Source organism: Bactrocera latifrons, unplaced genomic scaffold (assembly GCF_001853355.1).
Source record: "Bactrocera latifrons isolate USDA-ARS-PBARC rearing strain unplaced genomic scaffold, ASM185335v1 scaffold_3, whole genome shotgun sequence".
Taxonomy (NCBI): Eukaryota; Metazoa; Arthropoda; class Insecta; order Diptera; family Tephritidae; genus Bactrocera; species Bactrocera latifrons.
The window spans coordinates 633,872-657,052 of NW_017536629.1; the positions used below are offsets into that span (position 1 = coordinate 633,872).

At 41.5% G+C, this 23,181-nt stretch overlaps 1 protein-coding gene across 5 annotated transcripts; it reads left to right on the forward strand.

The window, feature by feature from the left end:
• Positions 1 to 208: 208 nt before the first annotated feature.
• On the forward strand, positions 209 to 20,850 carry LOC108970427 (baculoviral IAP repeat-containing protein 6). 5 transcript variants are annotated; one of them, XM_018935781.1, is made up of 41 exons: positions 209 to 563; positions 998 to 1,311; positions 1,380 to 2,436; positions 2,491 to 3,273; positions 3,337 to 4,339; positions 4,399 to 4,631; positions 4,714 to 4,935; positions 5,220 to 5,393; positions 5,537 to 5,951; positions 6,019 to 6,279; positions 6,350 to 6,516; positions 6,591 to 6,823; positions 6,885 to 6,990; positions 7,275 to 8,356; positions 8,569 to 8,802; positions 8,875 to 9,086; positions 9,148 to 9,431; positions 9,496 to 9,674; positions 9,737 to 9,970; positions 10,044 to 10,193; positions 10,252 to 10,366; positions 10,437 to 10,505; positions 10,567 to 10,997; positions 11,065 to 11,424; positions 11,493 to 11,760; positions 11,837 to 12,057; positions 12,540 to 12,657; positions 12,719 to 12,931; positions 13,002 to 13,183; positions 13,249 to 13,763; positions 13,832 to 14,280; positions 14,356 to 15,825; positions 16,649 to 16,951; positions 17,014 to 17,192; positions 17,253 to 17,685; positions 17,754 to 17,968; positions 18,036 to 18,230; positions 18,290 to 18,654; positions 18,731 to 19,217; positions 19,344 to 19,772; positions 19,830 to 20,850. In XM_018935781.1, the coding sequence occupies exons 1-41, from the start codon at positions 377 to 379 to the stop codon at positions 20,697 to 20,699; spliced, it is 15,417 nt and encodes a 5,138-aa protein (XP_018791326.1). In that variant the 5' UTR covers positions 209 to 376; the 3' UTR covers positions 20,700 to 20,850. The 5 variants fall into 5 exon arrangements, with proteins under 5 accessions (XP_018791326.1, XP_018791327.1, XP_018791328.1 ...); XM_018935782.1 differs by having other exon boundaries at positions 16,679 to 16,951; XM_018935783.1 differs by having other exon boundaries at positions 16,682 to 16,951.
• Positions 20,851 to 23,181: the final 2,331 nt, after the last annotated feature.

A 23,181-nucleotide genomic window follows, 5' to 3' on the forward strand; every position in this document is an offset into this window, starting at 1 on the left:
TAGAACAAAGTTTCGAATTGTTGGAAATCCATATCTTTAATAATAATTGAGATTGGCTATTTCATTAATTGAGTAATAAGAACTACATAAAATGAGTAATCATAAAATTGGATGGAATATTTGCCTATCTATAAATGATTTGTGTGAAAACTAAATAGACTTGGCAACTTTGAATTAAATTATTTTTCACACGATGACAGTTCCTCGTTCTCGTTTCTCACTCGATGGCGGAAATTAATGAGAAAAGACGACGAAGTGCAAAAAACGAGAAAATATTGTAAAGAAGTAATTTTCAACAGGAAAAGTTTCTAAAACTTGTGAAATTGTTGTCAAAATCGAGAGTATCCGCAATCGGGAATATATATTCGATGAAATTATGGCCGCGGAGCAACGTGTATTAAAACAGGATGGTTATTTGGACGTGGGTAATATCGAGGAATCGCGTAATATCGCCTACCATCCACACTTGAATGTAATTCTTGTCTTCGACTCCAGTAATCAAGTGAAAATTCTCGATGTACATTCAGGAGTTATTTTACAGACTTATAATTTAGGCGGAAATGGTAAGCATAATATTGGGTGCTTTTGTTCACTTAGTTGCGCAGGAAAGTGATATTGAATTTGTGTCGGGAGATGTCTGAAGGTGCTGTTGTTACCTGAATAGAAGTAAAATAAAAGTAGAGGAGGGCAGGGGCTAAATATTGCATACGAATAAAAACATGCCGCAGTGTTAGTGCGCAGTTAGAATGGGGAGGGACTTCTCCGGTTTGAAGTCATTTCGACAGCTGCTGCAATAATGACTGAAATTAAGGTTTTGTTTCTGATAATCCGTTACCCGTTAGAAGTTCAATAAAATGATTGTTTATGATTACTATTAACGGAATGTACGTTCCTATAAATATTGAACACACTTAAGTAATTATTTGATTGTTTTTAAGTTTCTTTTTTTTTAATTTTTGATATTATTTTTACTCGTAACTGCATTTATTTTTTGCAGCCATCGATGGAAACGTACGAGGAAAATATATGCCGCTACAGGAGAAAATACTCCTTTGGGATGGACAGAATATAGGTTTTCGTGGTGACTACAATGGTGTTTTGCTATTGGATACAATCCTTCAACCACCTATTTTGCAAAATGATGATCTTATAAAATTAGAATTGCTTCTATCAGAAGCGATAATTTTCCAGACGTGTCTCAAAGATCTCGAACAAGAAGGCTTGGAATGCCCTAGTGACGTCAGTAATGAACTATTGGAAAAAATAAAAAATGCACAAGCAAATGCTAAGAAGGGTATCAAAGCTCAGAGGGTAAGACGAGTAATATACATAGCTTTGATAAATTTCTGTTTAAATAAACTGATTGAAATTGTTTGCAGTGGAACACAATATGTTTGGAAGTATCGTATTCAAGCTTGAAATTGGTTGCAAATAATGTAGTTATCATGTTGAAGCGATTAGAGTGTCACATTCCTGCCTTGGCAATAGCTTCGGCTATAAATGAACGACTAACTGATCTACTTTCCGGATCTCGAATACCGGATTTAAGTTGGCATGGAAGTAATTTTCAGCGTGTGCTAATGCATTCTGAAGCTGTACGCAGACAAACATTTGAAAAATGGCCACATATGGACTACAAGTGGGCTTTACCCGATCAAATGGCACAAGCCGGCTTCTATCACCAGCCATCATCATCTGGCGAAGATCGCGCCATGTGCTTCACCTGCAGCGTTTGCCTAGTTTGTTGGGAGAAAACCGACGAACCGTGGAGTGAACATGAACGCCATTCCCCGATGTGTCCGTTCGTCAAGGGCGAGTACACACAAAATGTTCCATTATCTGTAACATACGCAACCAATCCCGCTGTATCTGCACCTGGACTTGGTTTCGATGTCATCTCAAACAGCGATTATGCCAACGTATTATGCACAAGTTGCACACAGACTGGGGAGATTACTATCTGGAGTATCGAGCGACATCTGAAGAAGATGCATTCATTCAATATTGCTAGTTTAATGAAGGATATCTGTGATGAAGGGTATAAGTGGGCACGTGTGACCGCAATATGTGTTCTGCCAAATGCTCGTGCGCAATGCAAAATTAATACAATGACTGCGAATCAAACAGGTGGAGGAGGAAGTGCAGGTTGCGGTGGGGTTGCAGGTGGTAATATGACCGCCAGTGGCATAGTACAATGTTCCTCCACATCTACTCTACGCGCAGGTGTCGTTGGCTCCAAAATCGTATTGGGTATGAGCATCCGACAAAACACCGGCGAATACTTACTTCGCATGGTGGTGCTAAATATTGTTGAGAGTGATCGTGTTCAAGAAAATACTGGAAATAGTAACACTGGTACTGGATCTGGAAGCGGCAAGGCAAGCATTAATAGCAACGGCAATGCTGGCACAAATCAGAAGTCGCAATTGATTGGAGGTAAGGAAAAAAATGTATAAATTTACTAAAATAATCACAAATTTCTTTCATTAGTCGCTGATAATGGTGGAGGCGGTGGCGATGGCACCAACAGCGAAAAGCTGAGTGACAAATACGATCAGCGTGACGATGATAACAAATCACTCTCTTCAGATTTTGAAAAATATGCAGATGGCTTCGATAGCAACGGATTTGTATCGGAGCTAATTGCTTTGAAGAAAGGTGATTGTGTTGTGGGCGATAAGGTGGAAAGTCTGAAAGCAGATTTAAACGATTTATTGGAGGATGAACTTATGAAAATGGATTTATCACAAAGCTATATAATTTCACAACTTTTGGAAAAAAGTCATGATGCGGGAAGCGGTACTGAAATCGGTATCGGAGTTGGAGTTGGCAGTGATGTATCTTTGAATGCCAATGAAATTGAAATGGATCCCAGCTATTTCAAAGAGAAGTTATTGGCTGCCACACTAGCAGCACAGCAAAATAACACCAATAATAACAATGCACACAAAAGTAGTAACAACAACAATAGCAATGGCAGCACAATTGTTCAAAAGCTAACTGTCAGCGAAGATATTGATTGTCTAGTTGAAAGTTGCACAAGTGTGCGAAGAATGAATGCGCTGGTATCGGACAGCGAAGCGTGCAATAGTGCTGGAGGAGGTGCCACTAATGGACGTCGTGAAGTCATCGAAATCGGTGAGATTTTGCCAGTAAATGGCAAATGCAATCAGCTGCTGGTGAAATTAGTAAAAACAAGAGCACCTAATGAAACGTCAAGTAAGATAATTATGGCAACAGTGGACATGGATTTAGACGATGAACGAATGGAAGGTATGCCGAAATTATTTTGAAGTAAATTGATTTGTTGTTTTTAAATGTATATTTTTTTTACAGATCATGCGGATTTCAATTCGGAAGCGGTAGCGGCTCAGCTTTTACTATTCGACTATGCAGATTCGACCATTTCCAATGAATATACTTTGGCAGTCACTTTCAGTCGAACAAAATGTCCTCAACAATTGTGTATTTTACCAAGTTTTCATCCATCAGATGATGATCAAAATAGCTTCAACACTGATTCGGGTGCGCTTTGTGTCGTATGTGCTGACGGAAGCATGGAGATTTACTCCCTAACGGACTTTCAACCTATAACAGTTGTTGAGGAAGAAGGCGAACATTTCGTTTCGGTTGCTTATTGTCGCAGTCTGGATCGTTTATGTGGCTGCACACGCGGTGGATCGCTAATATTTTATTCCTTAAATGATGCAGAGAATGAGTCTGGAGACGAAATGCTCGAAATGGAAGACGACTGCAAAACAACATTGGCATCAACGTACACCCAAAGACAAAGCGAAAATGACTTCCCTAATACTGATGCGGGAAATAGCAATATTGCATTATCCAAAGCATCCGTGACTGTTCCAGATGGCTTAAGTAGAAACGTGGCGCCAACTGTATACACATCAACGAGTTCAGTATCAACCGGAGTTGAGCACATAACTGAAGACAACCAATATTTTGGAATTGAATCATTATTGACTGCCAGTAATATTAAAATAGATTGCAGCGGTCAAGGTTCGAGCAGTAGTTCTGGCTTAAATGCGGGACTAAATAATAATAGTTTGTCACAATCGTCGCCATCACCGTCAACGTCTTCTATTAATGCGGCCTCCTCTTCCAATTTGTTGGCATACAAAACTAGCGAACTTTCGCTTGATGATTTACGAACTTTATACGAACTCACACAGTTCGACGATGTGCTGGCCTTATATACTGCCGAAGTGCCGAGTTGCTGGAATGATCTAGTGCAGGCGCAGAAACAGCGAAAGCAGCCACAACATTTGCGCCATGGTGACGACACGCAATTCACGAAAACGTGGCGCTTACATAACGATGCGTGAGTTGAGCACAAAATTTTTGGAAATTGTAAATATTTTAATTTTTTTTCTCCTTTAGTACCACTTGGGATGAGCATATTATTGAACTTAACCTCGTGCAACCGGTGAACTTAGGACATATTGATTTGAAGTTCTCACTATACCAACAGTGCCATAATCCGGCCGCAATTCAAGTCACATTACTAAAACAGAACACCAGCGGTTTCGGCTATCGCATGAAAGGTCCGCACCTAAATTATAAGCAATCCGCTATGGATGACAACATAGATTTGACTTTTAATAGTTATGATGGTAAGCGGCATTAAATACAAGCATTTTATATACATATATTTTTTTATCACTGACTACTTATTTGTGTCTATTTTATTTTTAGGCAACAATGAGAATCCTGTCCTGAGTGAAGAATATCTACAAACACATAATGCTGAAATACTTGCGGGTCCTATTGAGTTGTCCTCGTGCATTGATCTGTGCGATCAAGGCGGCACAGTTACATTGACGTCACCGAAACTGTTTAAGACGCGCACGCGCAATTTTCTGTTACACATTAAAACCATGTCAGATCCAGCAAAGGAGGGGCAAAGCAAGACGCGTGGTAAGTAGATAGCTACTTGTAAAATTTTTAAAGTTTTGTTTTTTTTTTTATAGATAAATCCGTTGTATCCTGTAGATTTGCTGTCTAACAATTTCGATTTTTATTTTTTTTCATATTTCTTTACTAATTCATGCTTCCATCATAACATTTACTCTCATTAAATCAATAACGTGACATGCTCTCACTATCATCCGATGTCATCGCACATTGCTTCACTTGTCCATCTTCCTGCAACACGCCCATCGCTGTAATACATGCTTGCAAATTCGTTGAAACGAATGCAGTGCCTGTACGTAAAGGTGCAATAATGCGTTTACCGTTATCATCATCATTTGCCGGCAGCACAGCACATAACTTTATGACAAATAATAGCGCAAGCTCAAATGCATCCGCCACCAACACCAACACCAGTTCGTTTCCGTCAAGCTCATCAAAGTCACGTTTTGATTTTTACATTGGTATGCAATTATTAGTTCTGTATAGATAGAATGGGGATATGCAAAGCTTTATTTCTAACTATTAGTATGCTAACTCTTCTATTGTAATACTAGCATAAAGTATATATAAGATTTATTTAACTTAAAACTAAATTTTGTTGCAGGTTGTGATTGGCTGCATGAAATTTCCATCAATGTACGCGGTGTGAAAAGTCAAAATCGCATTCCGAATGAGCGTCTGCAAAGAATAGCAATGCTCGAGAGTAATATTCTGCTAGAGAATCTGTTCAAAATTGCGAGCAATCCCAATTCAGCAATGCTGGAGAAAAATCTGACTTTGGACATCCTTACGTGGATATGCTTTATACGCTTAAATCGTTTCCGCTCACCAAAATCCGAACGCATAAAGGGGCAAATTAATAAAAACACAGCTTCTACAAACACAGACTTAATGGCTCAACAATTCGAATGTATCTGCCTGTCGGAAAAGTATCTTGAAAATATGCTGCGCAACTGCATTATACACAGCAATCGCACAATGGCACACAAATGCGTCAAATTGATACTAATATTAACTGAGTAAGTTGGCCGACGCACAAATTCAGTTGAGCATATAAATTATATAATGTATTTTTTCAACTCACAGCGGCATATGCAGTCTGCCGGTTGAGGTGCAGTCACATTCCACCCTCGATGTTGCCATAAAGGACGCCGTAGCGAACACGTTCAACGAGTTGCCGCGCGCTAAGTTCGCGAGCGTTGTGCGTTGGTATGCCATGCTCGCTTGTGCCACATCGACACTCGAATCACACAATGGTATATCCGAGTTGTGTGTTAAATTGCTGACTGACATCGCCAAGGAAATCGATGTGCGTTGGGATCCCTACTGCTCTTTGCTCAGTACAAGGTATAGAAATGGTGAAAATGTGCTCTGCTGTTAATTGTTTACTTTTTTTTTTTGTTTTTTTTTTTTTAAGATTTGGTCTCTATGGCTTTCCCTTCGAGCCTGAAATATTCGATTACGACTTGCCAAATGTAAATAAAAGTAACGTAGTACTGCCCTCTTCGCTAATGAATATGATTCGTTCGAATGCAGGTCTAATGCAAGCCGCCGGTTTAGATATTAAAAAGCTCTGCTCTATTGGTGAGTGCGTCGGAACATACATATATTGTATATGTGTCTGAAATTGTGTTTAATGTGTCAATATATATAAATAGATGGTGTGGATTTTCGTACGTTTCCGCATTTAATCAAATGCAAGAGTGTTAGTAATCAGCTGCGCGGCTTATTGGAGGTTGAGCAATTGCACTACACTTGCGCATCGACGTCAGAGGCAACGCGTATCGATAATATGGACACGGTGTCTGCAAGTAGCGCATCCAATATCAATATGGAGGAATTGATCGTCGCACCGATGGTAGACATGCCCAAAGAACAAGAAAGCTACAATGTAGGCAAAATGCGCTTCATATGGAATGTAAAACTAATTTTTTTTGTTTTGTCTTTTTTAGGTCAATGATTTGGTATACAATGTGGATAAGCATATGAAGATAGTTAACGCTAAGAAATCCGAAAATGATGTAGTCGCAGAAGTGCTGAAGCCAAACGGAATATGTAGTAAGTTAATAAAAAAAAGCCCTACATAAGTAAAAATGTTCGTCATACAAGAATTTGATTTTGATTGGTCGGGTTTAAAGCAGCTATAACAGTTCCGATCAGAACAATATGTTCGGAGAGTGTATGTGGAGATTTATTCTTCAATTAAAAATTTCCATGTAAGAATCACCCTATAGTGGTTCGTTATCGGTGGATCCGACATGAGTAATTTTGTTTTCGCACTTTGAGCTACTGCCTAAAGTATAAAGCGACTATTTGAATTTTAATTCTTTCCTACTTCGTAGATTTCAATCCAGCCAGCATCATCGATGACAAAATCAAAAAGTGTATGCCGCTTTTGCCAAAATTTAAAGCCATTTGCAAGTACATTGAGTATTGCGATGAGAACTTGCAAGCCACCTCAGCTGGTAATAACAACAGCAACTATGCCAATAACGATACAATGCTGTCAAATCAGAGTCTTCTAGCCAATTCCGATCCGAAAATTAATGAAGCCAGCGCTAAGGCTATAACAATGACTACACAAATCATCTACGAAGCTACGCAACAAGAAGAACAATTACAACAACAGCTACAGCATCTTAACAACAAAGAATATTCGTCGCCGCAAACACCATCTATAGCCGAACAGCAACAGCCGAAAAAGCAAACGCAGCACAAAGACAAAACTTCAACAGCTAATGCTGATGCGCCGGCCGTTGGCAGTGATAATTCGAATGCCAATGCAACAAATGTCTTTGCGTGGCATAAGCTGCTGGCGCCACCGCCAAAACAAATGGTCGTTATTGATCGCATGCATTCCGGCGCACGTCGTTTTGTGGTTTTGGATTTCGGCTCACCCATTTTGCTGACCGATTTGGTTATACCCGCATGTGACGAGTTGGCATCACTGCACATAGACATTTGGTGCTTTGATGAGGAGGCCGACAGCGTGCGCTTAGTGGTCGCCTCTGACATCAGCACGAAAACCTTGGTACTCAGCGATCTTCAACCACCACCGATTTGTCGCTACATGAAAATCACCATAATTGGACGCATCGGTATGTCGGCTACGAAATGCAAAATTCCAATTGGTTCGTTTTATGGACACGCTGTGGTTTTGGAACACGACGGCTACGGCGATTCGCTGTTGCGTTTCATGAAGCAACCCGCACAAAATATACAAGCACAGATAAAGGCGTTGACGTCGCTGTACGAGGATGTGCATTGCCGTTATAGTTTGGCTAGTTGCAAGTTAATTGAGCTGCTGACACCCATTCTCAACTGCGAGATGTCAAATGTGGCTCATATGCAAGCATTCATTCACAAGCAACGCGAAGAGGACGCTAATACCGTGGACAACAGTAAAGTCGTCACCATATATGAGGTGAGTCAGAAACATTTTAATTATGCAATGCATGTTGTTCTTGTAGCGGCAGAAAACATTCCGCAAGTAATTTTGATAAATGATGCCGAGTTGACAGTCGGGAAAAAGATCCGGACCCGTTTCGGTTACTCTACCGAACTGTCATGCAATGCATGGTTTTGTATGATTTTCTTCTATTTCGCTGTTACATTAATTTTCGTTGCGCTTTTTAGGAATGCATTCTTTTGCAACATCAAATCAATATTATACGCAATGTCATTGGGCGTTTGGAGAATTCGCTGCATCCAGTGCCCCTCGGTGCTCTTACGGCTCAAGGTGCCGCCGGCTCATTGGAGAATGCGAATTTACGAAATGTCTTGCAGTTGGCATCACGTGATAAACTGCGTGTTCTGGGCCAAAGTTTAGTGGAGATTTTGCTGCATTTTTCCATAGAATATGGCATAAAGGTACATTTGTTTATTATTTTTCCATCTCAAAATAATATGAAATTTTGCTAATTATATTATTCTTATCCACAGAATATTTTGCCAGTCCACCAGCTGTTCACAATGGATGTGGCCAATATGCTGTTCAATTCGTTGGTGGTATATGGCGATGCACACATCCAACTGGCCACATGTTCGCTATTGGTGCGCATGTGCTGCTTCCAGAGTTGGTGGGGCGATTTCTTGGCGGACATCTTCTGCAATTTGTTCTCTTCGCAGAACAGTAAAATCTTTCCACAAGACCGGTAAACAATATTTGCTGCAGGTAATTTGTTAGTGTTGTACAACTATAATTTTTTGTTGCAGCATTTTCTTCTTACTGACCTACTTGGGTAGACGTAGCATCGCAATGGGCACTTGCCGTTCAATAGTCATCGATGCAGTATTGAAGACGTTGGCCAAGCTTTTGGCACCCATTTCGCCCAGATATCAAGAAAGCCAAGCGACGGCCACGCGTATTGATGACACAGATGACAGCGGAGGTGCTAGCTCTGGCAGCTTGTGGTCGAAATCGGATCTGCAGCTGATCACGTGGCTATTGCTATTTTTATCGGTGTGCTTGGATGACAGCAACGAACGCAAAGATAAATGTAGGTATCAATAATTTTATAAATTCAATTAACGCTATAATTTTCTGTGCTTTATGCCAATTAGCATCGAGTCGCTGGGACTTCATGAGCTGTGAAACCGATTTCACCAAGACACGCTCGCAAACCACGAATACGTCTGGCAAACAGCTGCGTTGCTTCAAGAAACGCATTGTCCAACAAAACAAATACAGCGTGCAGCCTTACACGGATTGGGGCAAGAAGATTTTCATGATTCAGAATGAGGTAATTAAAATTTTCTCCACATGGGACAAGTACATATAATATGCTTCTTCATTTATACACAGCATCCGGGCATTTTCATGGAAATGACAGGCAAACCGAAACCGAGCAAAACCAGCAAGACAAATATAACGCCAAAGACCACCAAGGAAACCAATCAGGAACCTGAAAACAACTTCGACAAGGGGCTAAAGACCATACGTTTGAATAACATATTGATCGTAATTCGCGGTTTGATCGCACTATTGCTGGAAATGGATTTTACCTGCAATATGGACCAATTTCTGCTAACATGCAAGGTATGTTGGTTCTGCGCATTCGATTGTGTATGAGTCCACCATTAATTACTGTTACGTGTTTTTATGTCTGCAGGTCATTGCGCGCCTAGTGTCTGCATGCCGTCCCGCCGTACAGTTGTCAAAGATCATTACAACTACGCAATTGGAGCAACTCATTCGGCAAGCGGTGTGGAATGATCAGCAACAGCCCTGGGCTGTGCATGCGATCACCTGTTTGCTACAGGTAAAGAAACACAATTTGAGCTTTTACTTTATTTACACTCACGCATATTTGGTTGTAGGATCTACTCGATGCCGATAAGCAATTCAAAGACAACGACAATGTGAGCGCCAATGCGGAAGGTGTGCGACCGATGGAGGGTGTGCAGGAAACGAAAGATCTATTCTCTGACTATTGTAAGGCATACAGCTAAGATTATATGAGATTTTGTATTGAATTTACAAATATATATTGTGTATTTTTCAGCAAATTACTTGTCACAGGCCGTAAATTCACAACTGCAATCCGTTGGCAATGATATACAGTATTCTGATGGTGCGTAGCTGACATTAAAAAATATTTTAAAATTATATTTCATGATAATGTTTCCGATTAGGCGTAAAATATTCCTATTTGCCTTCGTTAATCGAATGCGAAGACACCGAATTGGATGACATATTGAACGACATTGATATTATCGAACGTTCGAAAACGGTGACCAAAAAGGACAGCAATGCCATCAATAAGAACACATTCAACTATTTCTGCAAATCAATATCCAGTGCCATGGATGCACGCCTGGACGTGGGTCTCGACATTAATGTGGAAATTCAGCTGCGCCGCCTGACAATGGTCTCCTCGTTGGATATGTACTCGTCTCTGCCGCAAATATTGGCCAATGAATTTATTACCACCCCGCCCGAGGCGACCGTTTGGCCGGAGTATATTACGGACATCTGGTCTAGTCCGGAGTACAGTTGCGGCGAAAACACTTATAAGATGTTTAAAAATGTTTTTGATTGCATATTTGCCCACCTACATTTGCAAGTGAGTAGCTCTTTTCTTATATTTGTTGAAGTTTTGTTTAAACGAACTTTGTTTTTGATTTGCGCAGGATACCTGGGTACACCTGGAGCAAGTGTTGCAAATGTGGCTGACTTTGAATGGTGAATTGTCGGACAAACCCTACAATTCTGGCATCACTCAGAGCGACATACCGAAGATACCGTTCGGTGCGCATGCCGTGCAAGGGCTGCTACTCGCCTTGGCCTGGCATAACGACATTAAATTGCGCACTTGGTGCCTCGGTTTCCAGTGCTTATTTTTGGCGTGTAATTCACAGGCGCTGGGCGATGACGACACCGACTCCACACGCATCAATGAAGTGATCGTTAACGATGAGAATTTTGAGAAGATGCTTCTTCGTTTCTTCTCCGGTTATGGCATGAGTTCTTCGATCATTACAAATCGTTGTGTAAGTCCATACTTTGGCGCCGGAAATGCGTATGCTTTTAATCATTTGTTGTTCCGCTTTACTTACAGGCCGGTCCAACAATTTGCAAGAACTTGCATGAGCTACTGATGTGGTTGCACAAGAAGAGCGAAAGCAGTGCTTTGACAGTTGTTTCGAACCGCCGTAAGCTGAAGGACACTTTATTGCATGTAATTTTGCAGTTGGTGCAGCCGGGTGGTGCAATCGCCAATCAGCACGGTCCAATTGATGCTCAAAGCCAGTTGGTGCGGGACTTACTCCTAATACCAACTGACAAACCCGACTTGAGTGTGGCGCTAAACATTATCGAAAGTGTTTGTAAGTTCAGTTGGCCTTAGAAGTCGCTCAAAGACGTATGATATTTTACTACTTTTTCTCTATATTTATTCTACAGCGTTCTTGGTGTTTAACAATATCTCAAACGGCGATAAGCTACAATGTCAACGCTCAACTGATTGCAATAATGCCACGAGTACTTTTAGCAATCTCTTTGCCAATGTACTGGGCTCAGAGAGCACCAAGCAGAATACCACGCTCTCTGACAACTCGCTCATAATTAGTTTACTGAAATTGTCGTCATCGCTGGCGGAGACCGAACTGCCTAGACAGCCTAGTGTAAGTCAAAATCAATATACAAACTGATCAAATTTGACCAGGACTGACAAAAACACACCATTGCCCAATTGTTGCTCGTAGACACCTTAAGGGAATTTTTTTCGTGTTTGATGAATGTTGGCTCTTCATCTACGTTTTCTCCTTTGGATGTCGTTTTTTCGAAATTTTTGGGTGTTTTGAGTCTAGCATTGACTCGCTTAATACCCAAATTATTAAGTAAAGTGTATTGAGTCATTCCATGAGAGATCTTGAGATCTTCTACTATTTCTCTGCGAAGGTTTCAACGATTCCGTAATTCCATTGGAAGGTCAAATTTCAACCAAATTCCAAATACCAAGTGGAAATCAAACTTCACTTGAAAATTTTTTTTTAATCGATTCGGGTTCGCGCGCAGTTTAAATGGACCAGTCCAAGTCAAATTTGATCAGATGTCCATTTTTCAATAAGTACTTTTTCAAATTTTTTTTTTTTATAATTTTTAGGAGGTGCCTATACCAGAAGAGGAAGAATTATCAAATGAGAGCCAAACGGACGAAACCAAGGCGGAGCAGTTGAATATAGAAGGCCACCGACCAAAAACGCCTTGTATAGCCGATACTGGTGGGTATCAATACTTAAATGCACATAATTTCGTAACATATATTGTCTCCATTCCTAATAGTACTGCGCCACTTCCCCACAATGAAACGTTTGTTGGGTTCACTGTCACATTGCTCCAGCTCCTCGTTCACCATAGTGGCTTCGTCCTCTAATTTTTTGCTAGACGAGCCACAAAGCACCGCCGATGCCGTTTTCAATCTACTCATTACGCTGTATGACAAAGCATCGAATCCACGCCTCATTGTGGCATCGATTTGCCAATACTTAGAAACCAGTATGCAATCTCTTTGTACACTGACTGCAATGTAATATCTTTAATTGTTTTTCTCGCTCTTCATTTACAGGCACAATACAGCGCAACGCTTTGCCTCGTTTGCAGTTGTCAGAGCCATTTTTGTGGTATATTTCAAAAGTGCTGGAGGTATCTGTGGCAGTGCAAATATTCACACAATTGGGTGGCATCAAAATCATTTGCCAAAATTTGGTGCGACTGAATAAGATTCTAATAAACATGCAGCCGGGATTGGTATGTGCTCCTATACCTATAGTGGTCCAAATAATTTTTTATAAATAATTATTTTTTTTTTTCAGATTTCTCTGATCATGCAACATATGACTAAAAACACTAAACTCAAATTGCATTCCCATGCTTGCGTGAATGGCAACGGAAAGAAGACATCCTCATCCTCCAGTGTTGCACAGAGTCAGCGCCATTTCCAGGACGGACTTATAAATTTTGCACCGTTTTGTACCATATCCGCCGAGCATGACACAGCACACTCAGCCGATATCTTAATAATGAATCCGGTGGCATCGCACAGGCGTCCACGCACACCTGCTTGGAGTTATATGTTTTATCCAAATGAATCGCACGTCGATTTGACCATTACACTGCCAACAGCTATACTGTTGAAGGAGGTACAACTGCAGCCACACGCCCCCACATTGGCATCGTGTCCGTTCGCTGTTGCTTTGGAGATATCACGTGATTACGGTTTGGGTCCCATTCCAGTGGGCCCACCGCTCACAACCACGGGTATGACTTGCATACGTCTGAAGTTGGCTAAGCCGGAGATCGCTACCAATGTCGTACTACGCTTGTATAGGTGTGTACGCGTGTGTGTTTGTAGACATTTTTTCAATTCTAATACACATTTTCTCTTCTCTGCTGCAGACCGAAAGACAGCTCCAACATTGGCCTCTCACAAATTGCCATTTTGGGCAATACGATATTTGCATTCAATTCCAACTCGTTGGGTAGCGGTGCTAGTGGCAGTAGCGGTGTTGGGGTCGGCGTAGCCGGTAGTGGTGTCTTCAATTTCGACCAAAACAACGATGAGGACACATTCGCTAAGACAAGCGTCGGCTGGATGCGCATACTGGCGCGCTGTTTTAAGGCGCCCGCAATTATCTACGATGAAAAGTTGGCTGCCGATGTGATTGGCGCTTCGGCCGCCTTCCCAGGCTTCCTGGAGGCGTGCTGCTCACTAATGAACATTATGCCAATGATACCAAACGCCGCATTGGAGAATCTGCACACTGTCTTATTGAAACTGGGTGCTTACAATCGCAACTTGTGCCTATCCATAATACGCATATTGCTCTGGGGCACAGCGCCACAAAGTAAGTTGCACATACATATATCTTTACTTTTCATACTTGTACTACTTTATCACTCTGATTTTTTTTTCTTTTCAGCATACAAGCTTTCGAATGAGAGCATCTGCAATCTACTTTATGAGTTGGCCACAACAAGAGATGATTACATGGTGGACAAGATATACGTGCTCCTCGAGTGGATCGTAAAACTGCGCCAAAACTTCAGTAATCGCACATTGCGCTGTAATAATCCACAAAGCGGCTTTGTTAAGTGCGTGGCTTCGATACTGTGGTCAGTGCATGCGGAAAATCATGTGCCGAATTTACAAGAACTAATCACCACGGATCTCTTTGACGCCTGTATGCACTGGATAGACACATTGGAGAATGAGGAACCACTAAAAGTGGCTTTTGACTCCTTGCTATGCTCGCTGTGTTGCATCAAGCCGGAATTGTTCAACCAACTGATCACCAAATTGAATGTGAAGGTGCAGCAAACAAACGAAATGGATACCAGCAGTGATTCCAGCACAAGCGTGGCGACGGCAAGCGCACAAGCAAACGTGCACGATGTCGGCATAAGAGGCGGTTTGACCGATGATAACAAAGGTCAAAGCGGTAGTGCATGGTTCGCTAGCGTGGCTGCAGCCAATTTAACAACATTATTACAGCGTCCGGCCTACTTGGGCACATTAGCAATGGCCTGTCAATCGCCATCTGCCGTTTATCAGTTGGTGGACTCGGGTCTCCCAAAGTTATTGGCCTACGCCTTGTATGAATATTGCAAAGCTTTGTCGCCGGAGGTGAAACGGTCCGCGCCGCAATCGGCGGCGAGCACCTCAGCGACAGCCGCCACAAATAGCAGCGCCTCAACATCAAGTTCGTCGACGATTGCACAATTATCGAGCGCCTGCCTCACAGATGCCGATAAAGCAGAATGCGTAGATGAGAGCACTGCAGCCATGAATGATGTAGTTGTGCCGCTACTTAACTGTGCACACGTGCCGAAAGTGTTAGACTTCTTCTCCGAATGCTGTGCCGAGGGTCATATGCGTGATTGGCTTGGCACTCAGCAAGGTGCCATCTTTTGGAAACCATTGCTAGAGCTGCTATGTAATTATCGTCCCATGGAATACGCCGGCGAGGAACCGATGCAACAGGCATTTATACGTATGGAACGTGCCACCATCAACTTCTTCTCGCGTGTTAGTGCTTGCCATCCGAAAAATCAAGATACGTTGACCACTTTGCTGATTGCCGTAATTCGTAGGCCGATGCAGGGTTCGCTGGGTGGCAAAACCACCATCTCTGGCTTTACGCGACAAATCGTGCTGCAACTGCTGTTGGAGAATGAACGCATTCTGGTGTCGGTTCGCAGTAAACAGCCGTTACAGAAGCGCGATTCGTCGACTTTATCTGTGGCGGCGACAGCGAACAGCGCTGCCAATAGTAGCGTATCCATGTCCTTGGTTAATCATCATCCATCTAAGCGTGTTAATGCACACCATTTGCTCTTTGGTGTCAGTGCGAACACAAAATGCCACGAGATACTACAAAATTGTGTTTCTGGTAAGTTGGATTCGAAATCCATCAATATCATATTGACGAGCTTTTATTTGCATAACCAATTAGATAAGCTGTTTATTTCACGCTAGTTTTTAATTTAGACTTAGAGATTTCTAACTGACACAATGCAACTTCCTTGTAAGTTTGGTCGCTGAGTCAAAAAAAATCCGTAAATTGTTTCTTCCGCCATTTCGTGTCCGAAATATGTTGTTGTTGTTTTAGCAGTAGAATTCTGTCGAGTTGACAATCCTTAGCCGAATAAAAAAAATCCGGGTCCGTTACGGTTACGTAGACCCGACTATCCTGGGAACGGCAGAACGAAGTAGACCGTCATTTACGGTGGAGCCATCAACACCTTCACCGACTCCATTTCTATTGCATACTCCTACTTATCCAGAATAGACCCCGACATTTCAATATATGTTCTGCGTGCAATGAGTCTTGGCACGACACTGGCCACCTGCTTACATGCCCCACCAACCCCACTCATCTGAAACCCCTCTCCCTTCAGCCCGGGCCTTCCGTTGGATGACGTCGACGTCAAATTAGCTACAGTAACAACAATCACTTGAAAAAAACATGCCAGAAAAAATTCTTTGAATTTTCATATTCAGTGACTAATTTTACATGCGGTTGTGGTTTTTTTTTTCAAACTATATCAATTATAAATAAAACCTTAGTTAGTTGACTCATTTTGTTTATTTCTCATTGTAGCTGTCACTCATACATTTCTTTTTCATTTTATTTTATTTTCGTGTTTTGTTTTTATTTGTTGCATTTTGTTGTTACTCACACTTCGCACCATTCACATGTTTGCGTGTTGTAGTCTACAGTATTCTATTTTCCTCAATGCAAGCAGAAACGCGTCCAGGGGAGAACAATGCCCCAATCAGTGGCACCATAAACTTGGCAACAACTAACAGTGGCGAGCTTGGCACAAAGCACGACAATGAGAAGTCGAAAAACGATGTTTATGATAGCATTCCGTTCAATTTCAATGGTTTGGAGAATGGCATGGAGTTCTTGAGCGTGGCAGCTGGGGTCACAGCGAAGGACAAACGCATTAAGGATGTGAAAAATCAGGTGGCGGCAAGCAAGGAAAACAAAGACCTGTTTCCGAATTTTCCAAGTAATTTTTATAAACAAATCTAGTTGTTTTACCAAAAAGTTTAACACTTTTGACATTTGCAGAATTCTTCAGTATTGAAGACTTTTTGACGCCTGGCTCGATTATAGCGAATTGCTCGCAGCTCGTGCATCCAGAATGTCCAGAAATTGTGATCACCAGCGATACTACTATATCGCAAATACTTGCCGCCTTACATGGCAAGGGCCAGTCGTTGTCAACCCCGTGTATCACACTGAATCTGGTAAGCGCTTTCGTGACAAGATTTTTACACAACCGTTTTTTCACATTTTCAATATTTTAGATACCTTCCAAGCCAGTCGAAACGAAAGAGGACTCTGTGCTTAAGGCTTCTGACATTGAGCCGCTACCATCGCCATTGCAACGTTTCTCCTGTCGCGGCGGTTTGTCGCTGCTCGCCCAGTATTTGCCCACAGTATATCCGGACAGTGCCGGCCGCAAATCACCTACCACATTACCGGAGAAGGAGAAGAGCCCACCTATGACTGACTGGGTCAAACTGGAGCCAAATGATGAAATATACGAAGATCTGGAGGATCCAATCACCGAACCCACATCCAAACACACCACGATCACATCGGTGCCGCAACATTCCCTTGCAGCTTTTGGTCTCTTTCTGCGCTTGCCACCTTACTCGGATGTGCTGCTGCGCGATAAGGTGCGTGCTCAATGTCTGCTGCGGCTGGTGCTCGGCGTTACTGGCGACGGCGAAGGAAGTAAGTGAAATTTATCTATGTCTTAAAAGTAAAGTAAAAATTTTACGTTATTAACTTTTTTGTTACAGATGACATTTACAGCTTGTCCGTGGCACCCTCGCTTCCAACATTACCGTTTGAGGTATTCCGCCAACTGCTGGACAACTCACCACTGACTACGGATGATGGTATGTTACTGCGGCGTATGGTCATCGAGGTTGGTGCAATGCATTTAGTTTTGAATTGTCTGGGTGTGTTTACCCACCAATCGCAAAATTACCAAATCGTCAGCCCACAAAATGAGGTAAAATATGCTGAGTGCTTTCGAGTATTTGTTGTATCTAAAGTTGTTAACTCTTGTCCAAAAACAGTCTTCTACCAGTGGCATTCGTACGTCGTCAAGTAATAATGTCGATGACTCTTTGGGCACATCTGATGACAAGGGACATATGTACTGGGCCAAGGGTACTGGATTTGGTACGGGCTCAACGACGCAGTCGTGGAATGTGGAACAGGCGTTGTTGCGACAGAAGAGCGAAGAGGAGCATGTAACAGTTTTATTGCAAGTACGTATTCATGTGGAACAACCGTTAGGAATATTGTTTGATATTTCCGATTTCTCCAGGTACTCTCCAGTTATATAAATCCCGGCGACAAAATCCCCGCTGCTTTACAGTCGGACGAAATCATGTCGTATCATGAAATTACTGAAGTAACTGGTGAATTGCCATCCTTATTTTTGGTGTTACTCCAACAGTCGTGTCTCATTCCGGCATTAAGTTCCTACTTGCGTAATGATTCCGTACTGGATATAACCAGACACATTCCTCTATATCGCGCCATCTTACAATTGCTGAGAGCACTGTCGCTCTCGCCAGAATTAGTTTCACTGCTGCAGCCGTCGCCGAATAAAAGCGAAAGCTCGCCTGCGATTGTTGAGCTGCTCTTAAATATGAAGACATGTGTCGACACATACGCAAAACGTTTAAAGTAAATATTCCATTATATTTCAACACTAACACTCAGCAAACTGTAATTCTTGACATTTGCACTTGTGTGTTTGTAGGGTTAATAAGAAGTCCAACATAAAGGGTCAGACGCAACAGGTGACCGTCAACATTGATGATGGTGACGACGAGGGGCTTGCTTTACTTATACCCGATATCCAAGAGACGACTGTTTTGGTTCAACAGACAACCAATGCCGATGCGCTCGCCAATCAGCAGCGCCTGGATCGGGAGGCTGGCGGTAGTGGTAGTGGTAGCATTGAGCGCGTACCGCAGAGTAAGTCAGTCGAACAACGCTATTTGGAGGTGATGAAGAAGCTGCAATTCGACACTGCGGAGATGATTGTGGAGGCAGAGAATAACGGTTTTCGTTTTGTCATTTCGCATCATTTTGAGAAGATGGTGCGCATGGCGGGTGATCGTTATCACCCGTCGCGTGTGAAGCGTTTGGCGCAAGAGGCGGTGACGCTTTCGACCAGCTTACCGTTGTCATACAGTAGCTCCGTCTTTGTACGCTGTGATACCGATAGACTGGATATTATGAAAGTGAGTACAAAAATTGAGTTTAGTGCGCTTCAATGCCAAAAACTACTTTTTTGAGTAGAGTAACAACCATTTTCGAAATTTCCAAATATAACAACCATATTATATAAAATTTACTTTTTGCTACAGGTATTGATTACTGGGCCGGCAGACACGCCATATGCGAATGGTTGCTTTGAATTTGACGTCTTCTTCCCGCCCGATTACCCCAACCTCCCGATGATGATAAATTTGGAAACAACGGGCCGTCATTCGGTGCGTTTCAATCCCAATTTATATAATGACGGCAAGGTCTGCTTATCCGTGCTCAACACCTGGCACGGCCGACCCGAAGAGAAATGGAATGCGCAAACGTCTAGTTTCCTGCAAGTACTGGTATCCATTCAGTCGTTAATTTTAGTCCCGGAGCCGTATTTCAATGAACCTGGCTTTGAGCGTAGCCGCGGTACGCCCAGTGGCACACATTCTTCGCGCGAATATAACAGCAACATATACCAGGCGTGCGTACGATGGGCGATGCTGGAACAAATACGTAATCCCAGTCCTTGTTTCAAAGATGTAAGTACAATTTATTTTTTATTAATTACACGTTTTAAAATATTTGACTTATTACAGGTGATCCATACGCACTTTTGGCTCAAACGCAACGAGATTTGCGCTCAGATTGAGAATTGGATTGAGGAGCTAAGCAAACCGCAATACAGTGAACGCAACAGTCGCACCATATCATTTAATTCGATGGTTCTGCGTCGCCAGTATCGTCATTTGCGCGAAGAGCTCGCAAAGCTTAAAGTGCCAGAGGGTTTGGAAGATCTCGACACACCGTTCAATCCGAATGTCAATCTGCCAGCAATGACTGAAACCACGAGCGCTGCAAATGTCACCAACACCAAGGCAACGACCACAACAGCGTCGACAACCGCGTCCACGACAGTTGCCCCTGCGATCGGTATTCAATCGGGTGGTAATGGCAATGCCGAGAGTGAAGACAAGAACGTAAATGCGAATAGTAGCAGTGATAGCCCCACCACACCGACTCCGACCAGCAGTAGTGGTAGCAATAGTAGCAATACAGTTGCTATACAAATGCCGGCACCAACATATACTTCGGTGGTCAACGCCGAATGGCAGAGTATTCCAAACCAACCCTCAGAGGGCATATCACCATCTGCATCAGCTTCAAACCTGGGCCTGACAACGTTATTGCGTCAGAGCATGCCGGTTGAGGTTAGCAATGATTTCGATAGTATGAACGATGCGACTATGGTAATGCCACCACAGCCGCCAGTTCCAGCTCCTGTAACCGCCAAGGTGAGCACCGTTGAAGCGGCAACAGCACCGATTGCTGCTGTAGATGACGATGCTGATGAGGACATTCAGATCGATGCCAGCGAGTACAACTACAATGCCGATCTGGTGCAATCGCTTTTTTACGCTGACGACTCACAATTTGAGAATTCCAATCTGGGTGATTTCATGGAATAGACTTGATAACTATATATATGACGGTAGTCAGTTGATGGATGGTTCGTACTTGTAGTTGTGGCAGCGACGCCTCTTGTATGTGCTTTATTTCAAATCAATTTTAAGTATGTGTGTGTGTTATCCAATTAATTCTACTCTTATTAATTTTATTAAATCATTTTTATAAAATCAAATAAAACAGAAATCTTTTGTTTATATACAATTGTACGATTTTATCAATTTGTTGCAAACAAATGAATTGTGTCTTTTACTTTAAATAAACTATATTCAAATCTTATTGAAACGCAACCACCCAATGCTTAAATATATTTTATTGTCAAAGACACACATCAGCGACTACTGGACGCGCTCTCCTTTTCGAGCGTGAAGGTTTTTTGGTTTTGAAAAAACATTAAATTTTCGCAAGCGTCTCTTGAGACAAAGTTTTTACCACTAAAACCATTCATTCAATTAGACAGAAACGGATAGTAGTGTCAGGTCCGAACCATACAGTGTTGCGTCGGAGCTTCGCAACCAAGTTCTCGGACATCTGGCGAGCAGAATAAGAAAATCTTTTGAATATAGCAAAAATTTAGCAAAAGAGAAACAACAGGAAATGTCGTTGATAAACAGCGCAAAGAGAAGAGGGCTTAAAACGCTTTCTTGGGGCACTAGCGAAGACACAACGAAAGAATCGGATGACATCCCATCGACAATAACATAACGTCTATTGTGCAAATATGACATAGTCCACTGCAAGAAGGCAAAGTGAAAACCTAAAGAGAATAATTTTTTCAACTAGAATATTGTGTAAAACTTTTTCATAGGCTTTAGAGAAATCTGTGAAAACACCATCTACTGGTTTTTTGACGAGCTATAGTGCACCTTTTTATAAAAGAAAATGTAATGCAATTTGTGCCATTTGAATGGCGCAAGGCAAACGTGAAAGTCGTGAAGTCATTGAAAGATAGCAGCTGGTCCCAACATCTCTAATGGATCGACTCAACACATGTTGATAAATGTTTTGACTGTAAAATGTGCTTGACTATTACTAAAAGCTGATGACTCTACATTTATCGAACGTTTAATTGCTGGTGGCGAGACGTTGATTTATTAACATTGCATCGAAACTGTCAAATAATCTCCCGAATGGCGATGAAAAAATGATCCGAAACCGAAAAAACTAAAATTCGGCACAGAAGATCAGAGAAGCCGAGTCTTATAACAAGTGTATATATATACATATATATTAAATTAATTGAATTTTCATGGTGTTAATAAAGATTTCTATACAAATATGTGAAATTGGAGTTTTTTTTTCACAGTCTAGATCAAATTTGATGAACATCTCTCATTATAAGTTGTCATTTGTAATAATGGATTGGATACAAATACACTTGCGAAGAATTGTGTGTGGTCCGAGAGAAACATTTTTCCTTATACAAAAAACAATGAAAGCTAGTAAATTCTGACCTATCTTTAAGAGGCGTTAGAATTTGTTCAAATAATAACATGCGTGAGTTTTCTTTTCGTTAATGTTCAAATTATTCTATCATTATTCTAATCTTTAAGATCTTTATGACACTTATCTGGATTGGGATTATTTTAATCGTCAGTTTTTTTTTTATTGACAACTGAAGTATCCAACGTTTTTATAAAAAAATCGTTTGATAAAGTAATAAAATATTAGCTTCCACGCACCTTATCTCTCTATCCTCAGCTACCAACTAAAACACATTTTTTGACATTATAGCGTTTGGATATATTCGTAAGACAAGAATTATGATTATGCTCTTATTTGCCTAGTCAGGCTACATATTTTCTGAAGCATGTGCTGAAATTTCTTAAAGCTTCTTCAAAATAAACTCTTTTTATAATTGTTTTCAGAGACACGCTATCGGCTTCATGTAGATTTCTGCTGAAGGGAGGAATTTTTATACCCTGAACAGGGTATACAAAGTTTGTTACTAAGCTTGTAATGCCGAAAAGTAAATGTCGGAGACACTGTAAAATCTATATATTATAAATAAAACGCAAAATATTTAATTATACATCAATTTCATTGTCGCCTTCAAAGTAATTCCCACCAGATGTAATACACTTATGCCAACGACTTTTCCAGTCCTCGAAACATTTTTCATTAGCATTTTTTGGGATGACCTTCCACTTCTTCAGGTATGTGTTTTATCTCTTCGATCGAATGAAAACGGGTTCCACAGGGCGGGAATTTCAGTTTGGGGAACCAGAAAAAATCACACGGAGCCAAATCTGGTGAAAACGGTTGATTCATAGTATTCGTTGCGTTTTTGACTTGAATTTTAAGTTGCACTCTTTTTGATAAAAATTCAGCTTTATGGAGACGAATCGACCAAAAACGCGTTGCATACTCGCTTGAGATGTCGAGCTCTCTTGCCATCTCTCTAACATTTGCTTAACAATTTCCAAGCAAATTATCCTTCACTTTTATAATATTTTCATGTCTTGAACGATCTCTCAACTTTGA

Excerpts from the sequence above, each read along its gene's own strand:
- LOC108970427 (XM_018935781.1), top strand. The coding sequence starts at position 377 with ATGGCCGCGGAGCAACGTGTATTAAAACAGGATGGTTATTTGGACGTG. Across the intron at positions 13,764-13,831 it reads GTCGTACTACGCTTGTATAG|ACCGAAAGACAGCTCCAACA; the intron begins GTGTGTACGCGT and ends TCTCTGCTGCAG. Across the intron at positions 16,952-17,013 it reads CCTGTTTCCGAATTTTCCAA|AATTCTTCAGTATTGAAGAC; the intron begins GTAATTTTTATA and ends TGACATTTGCAG.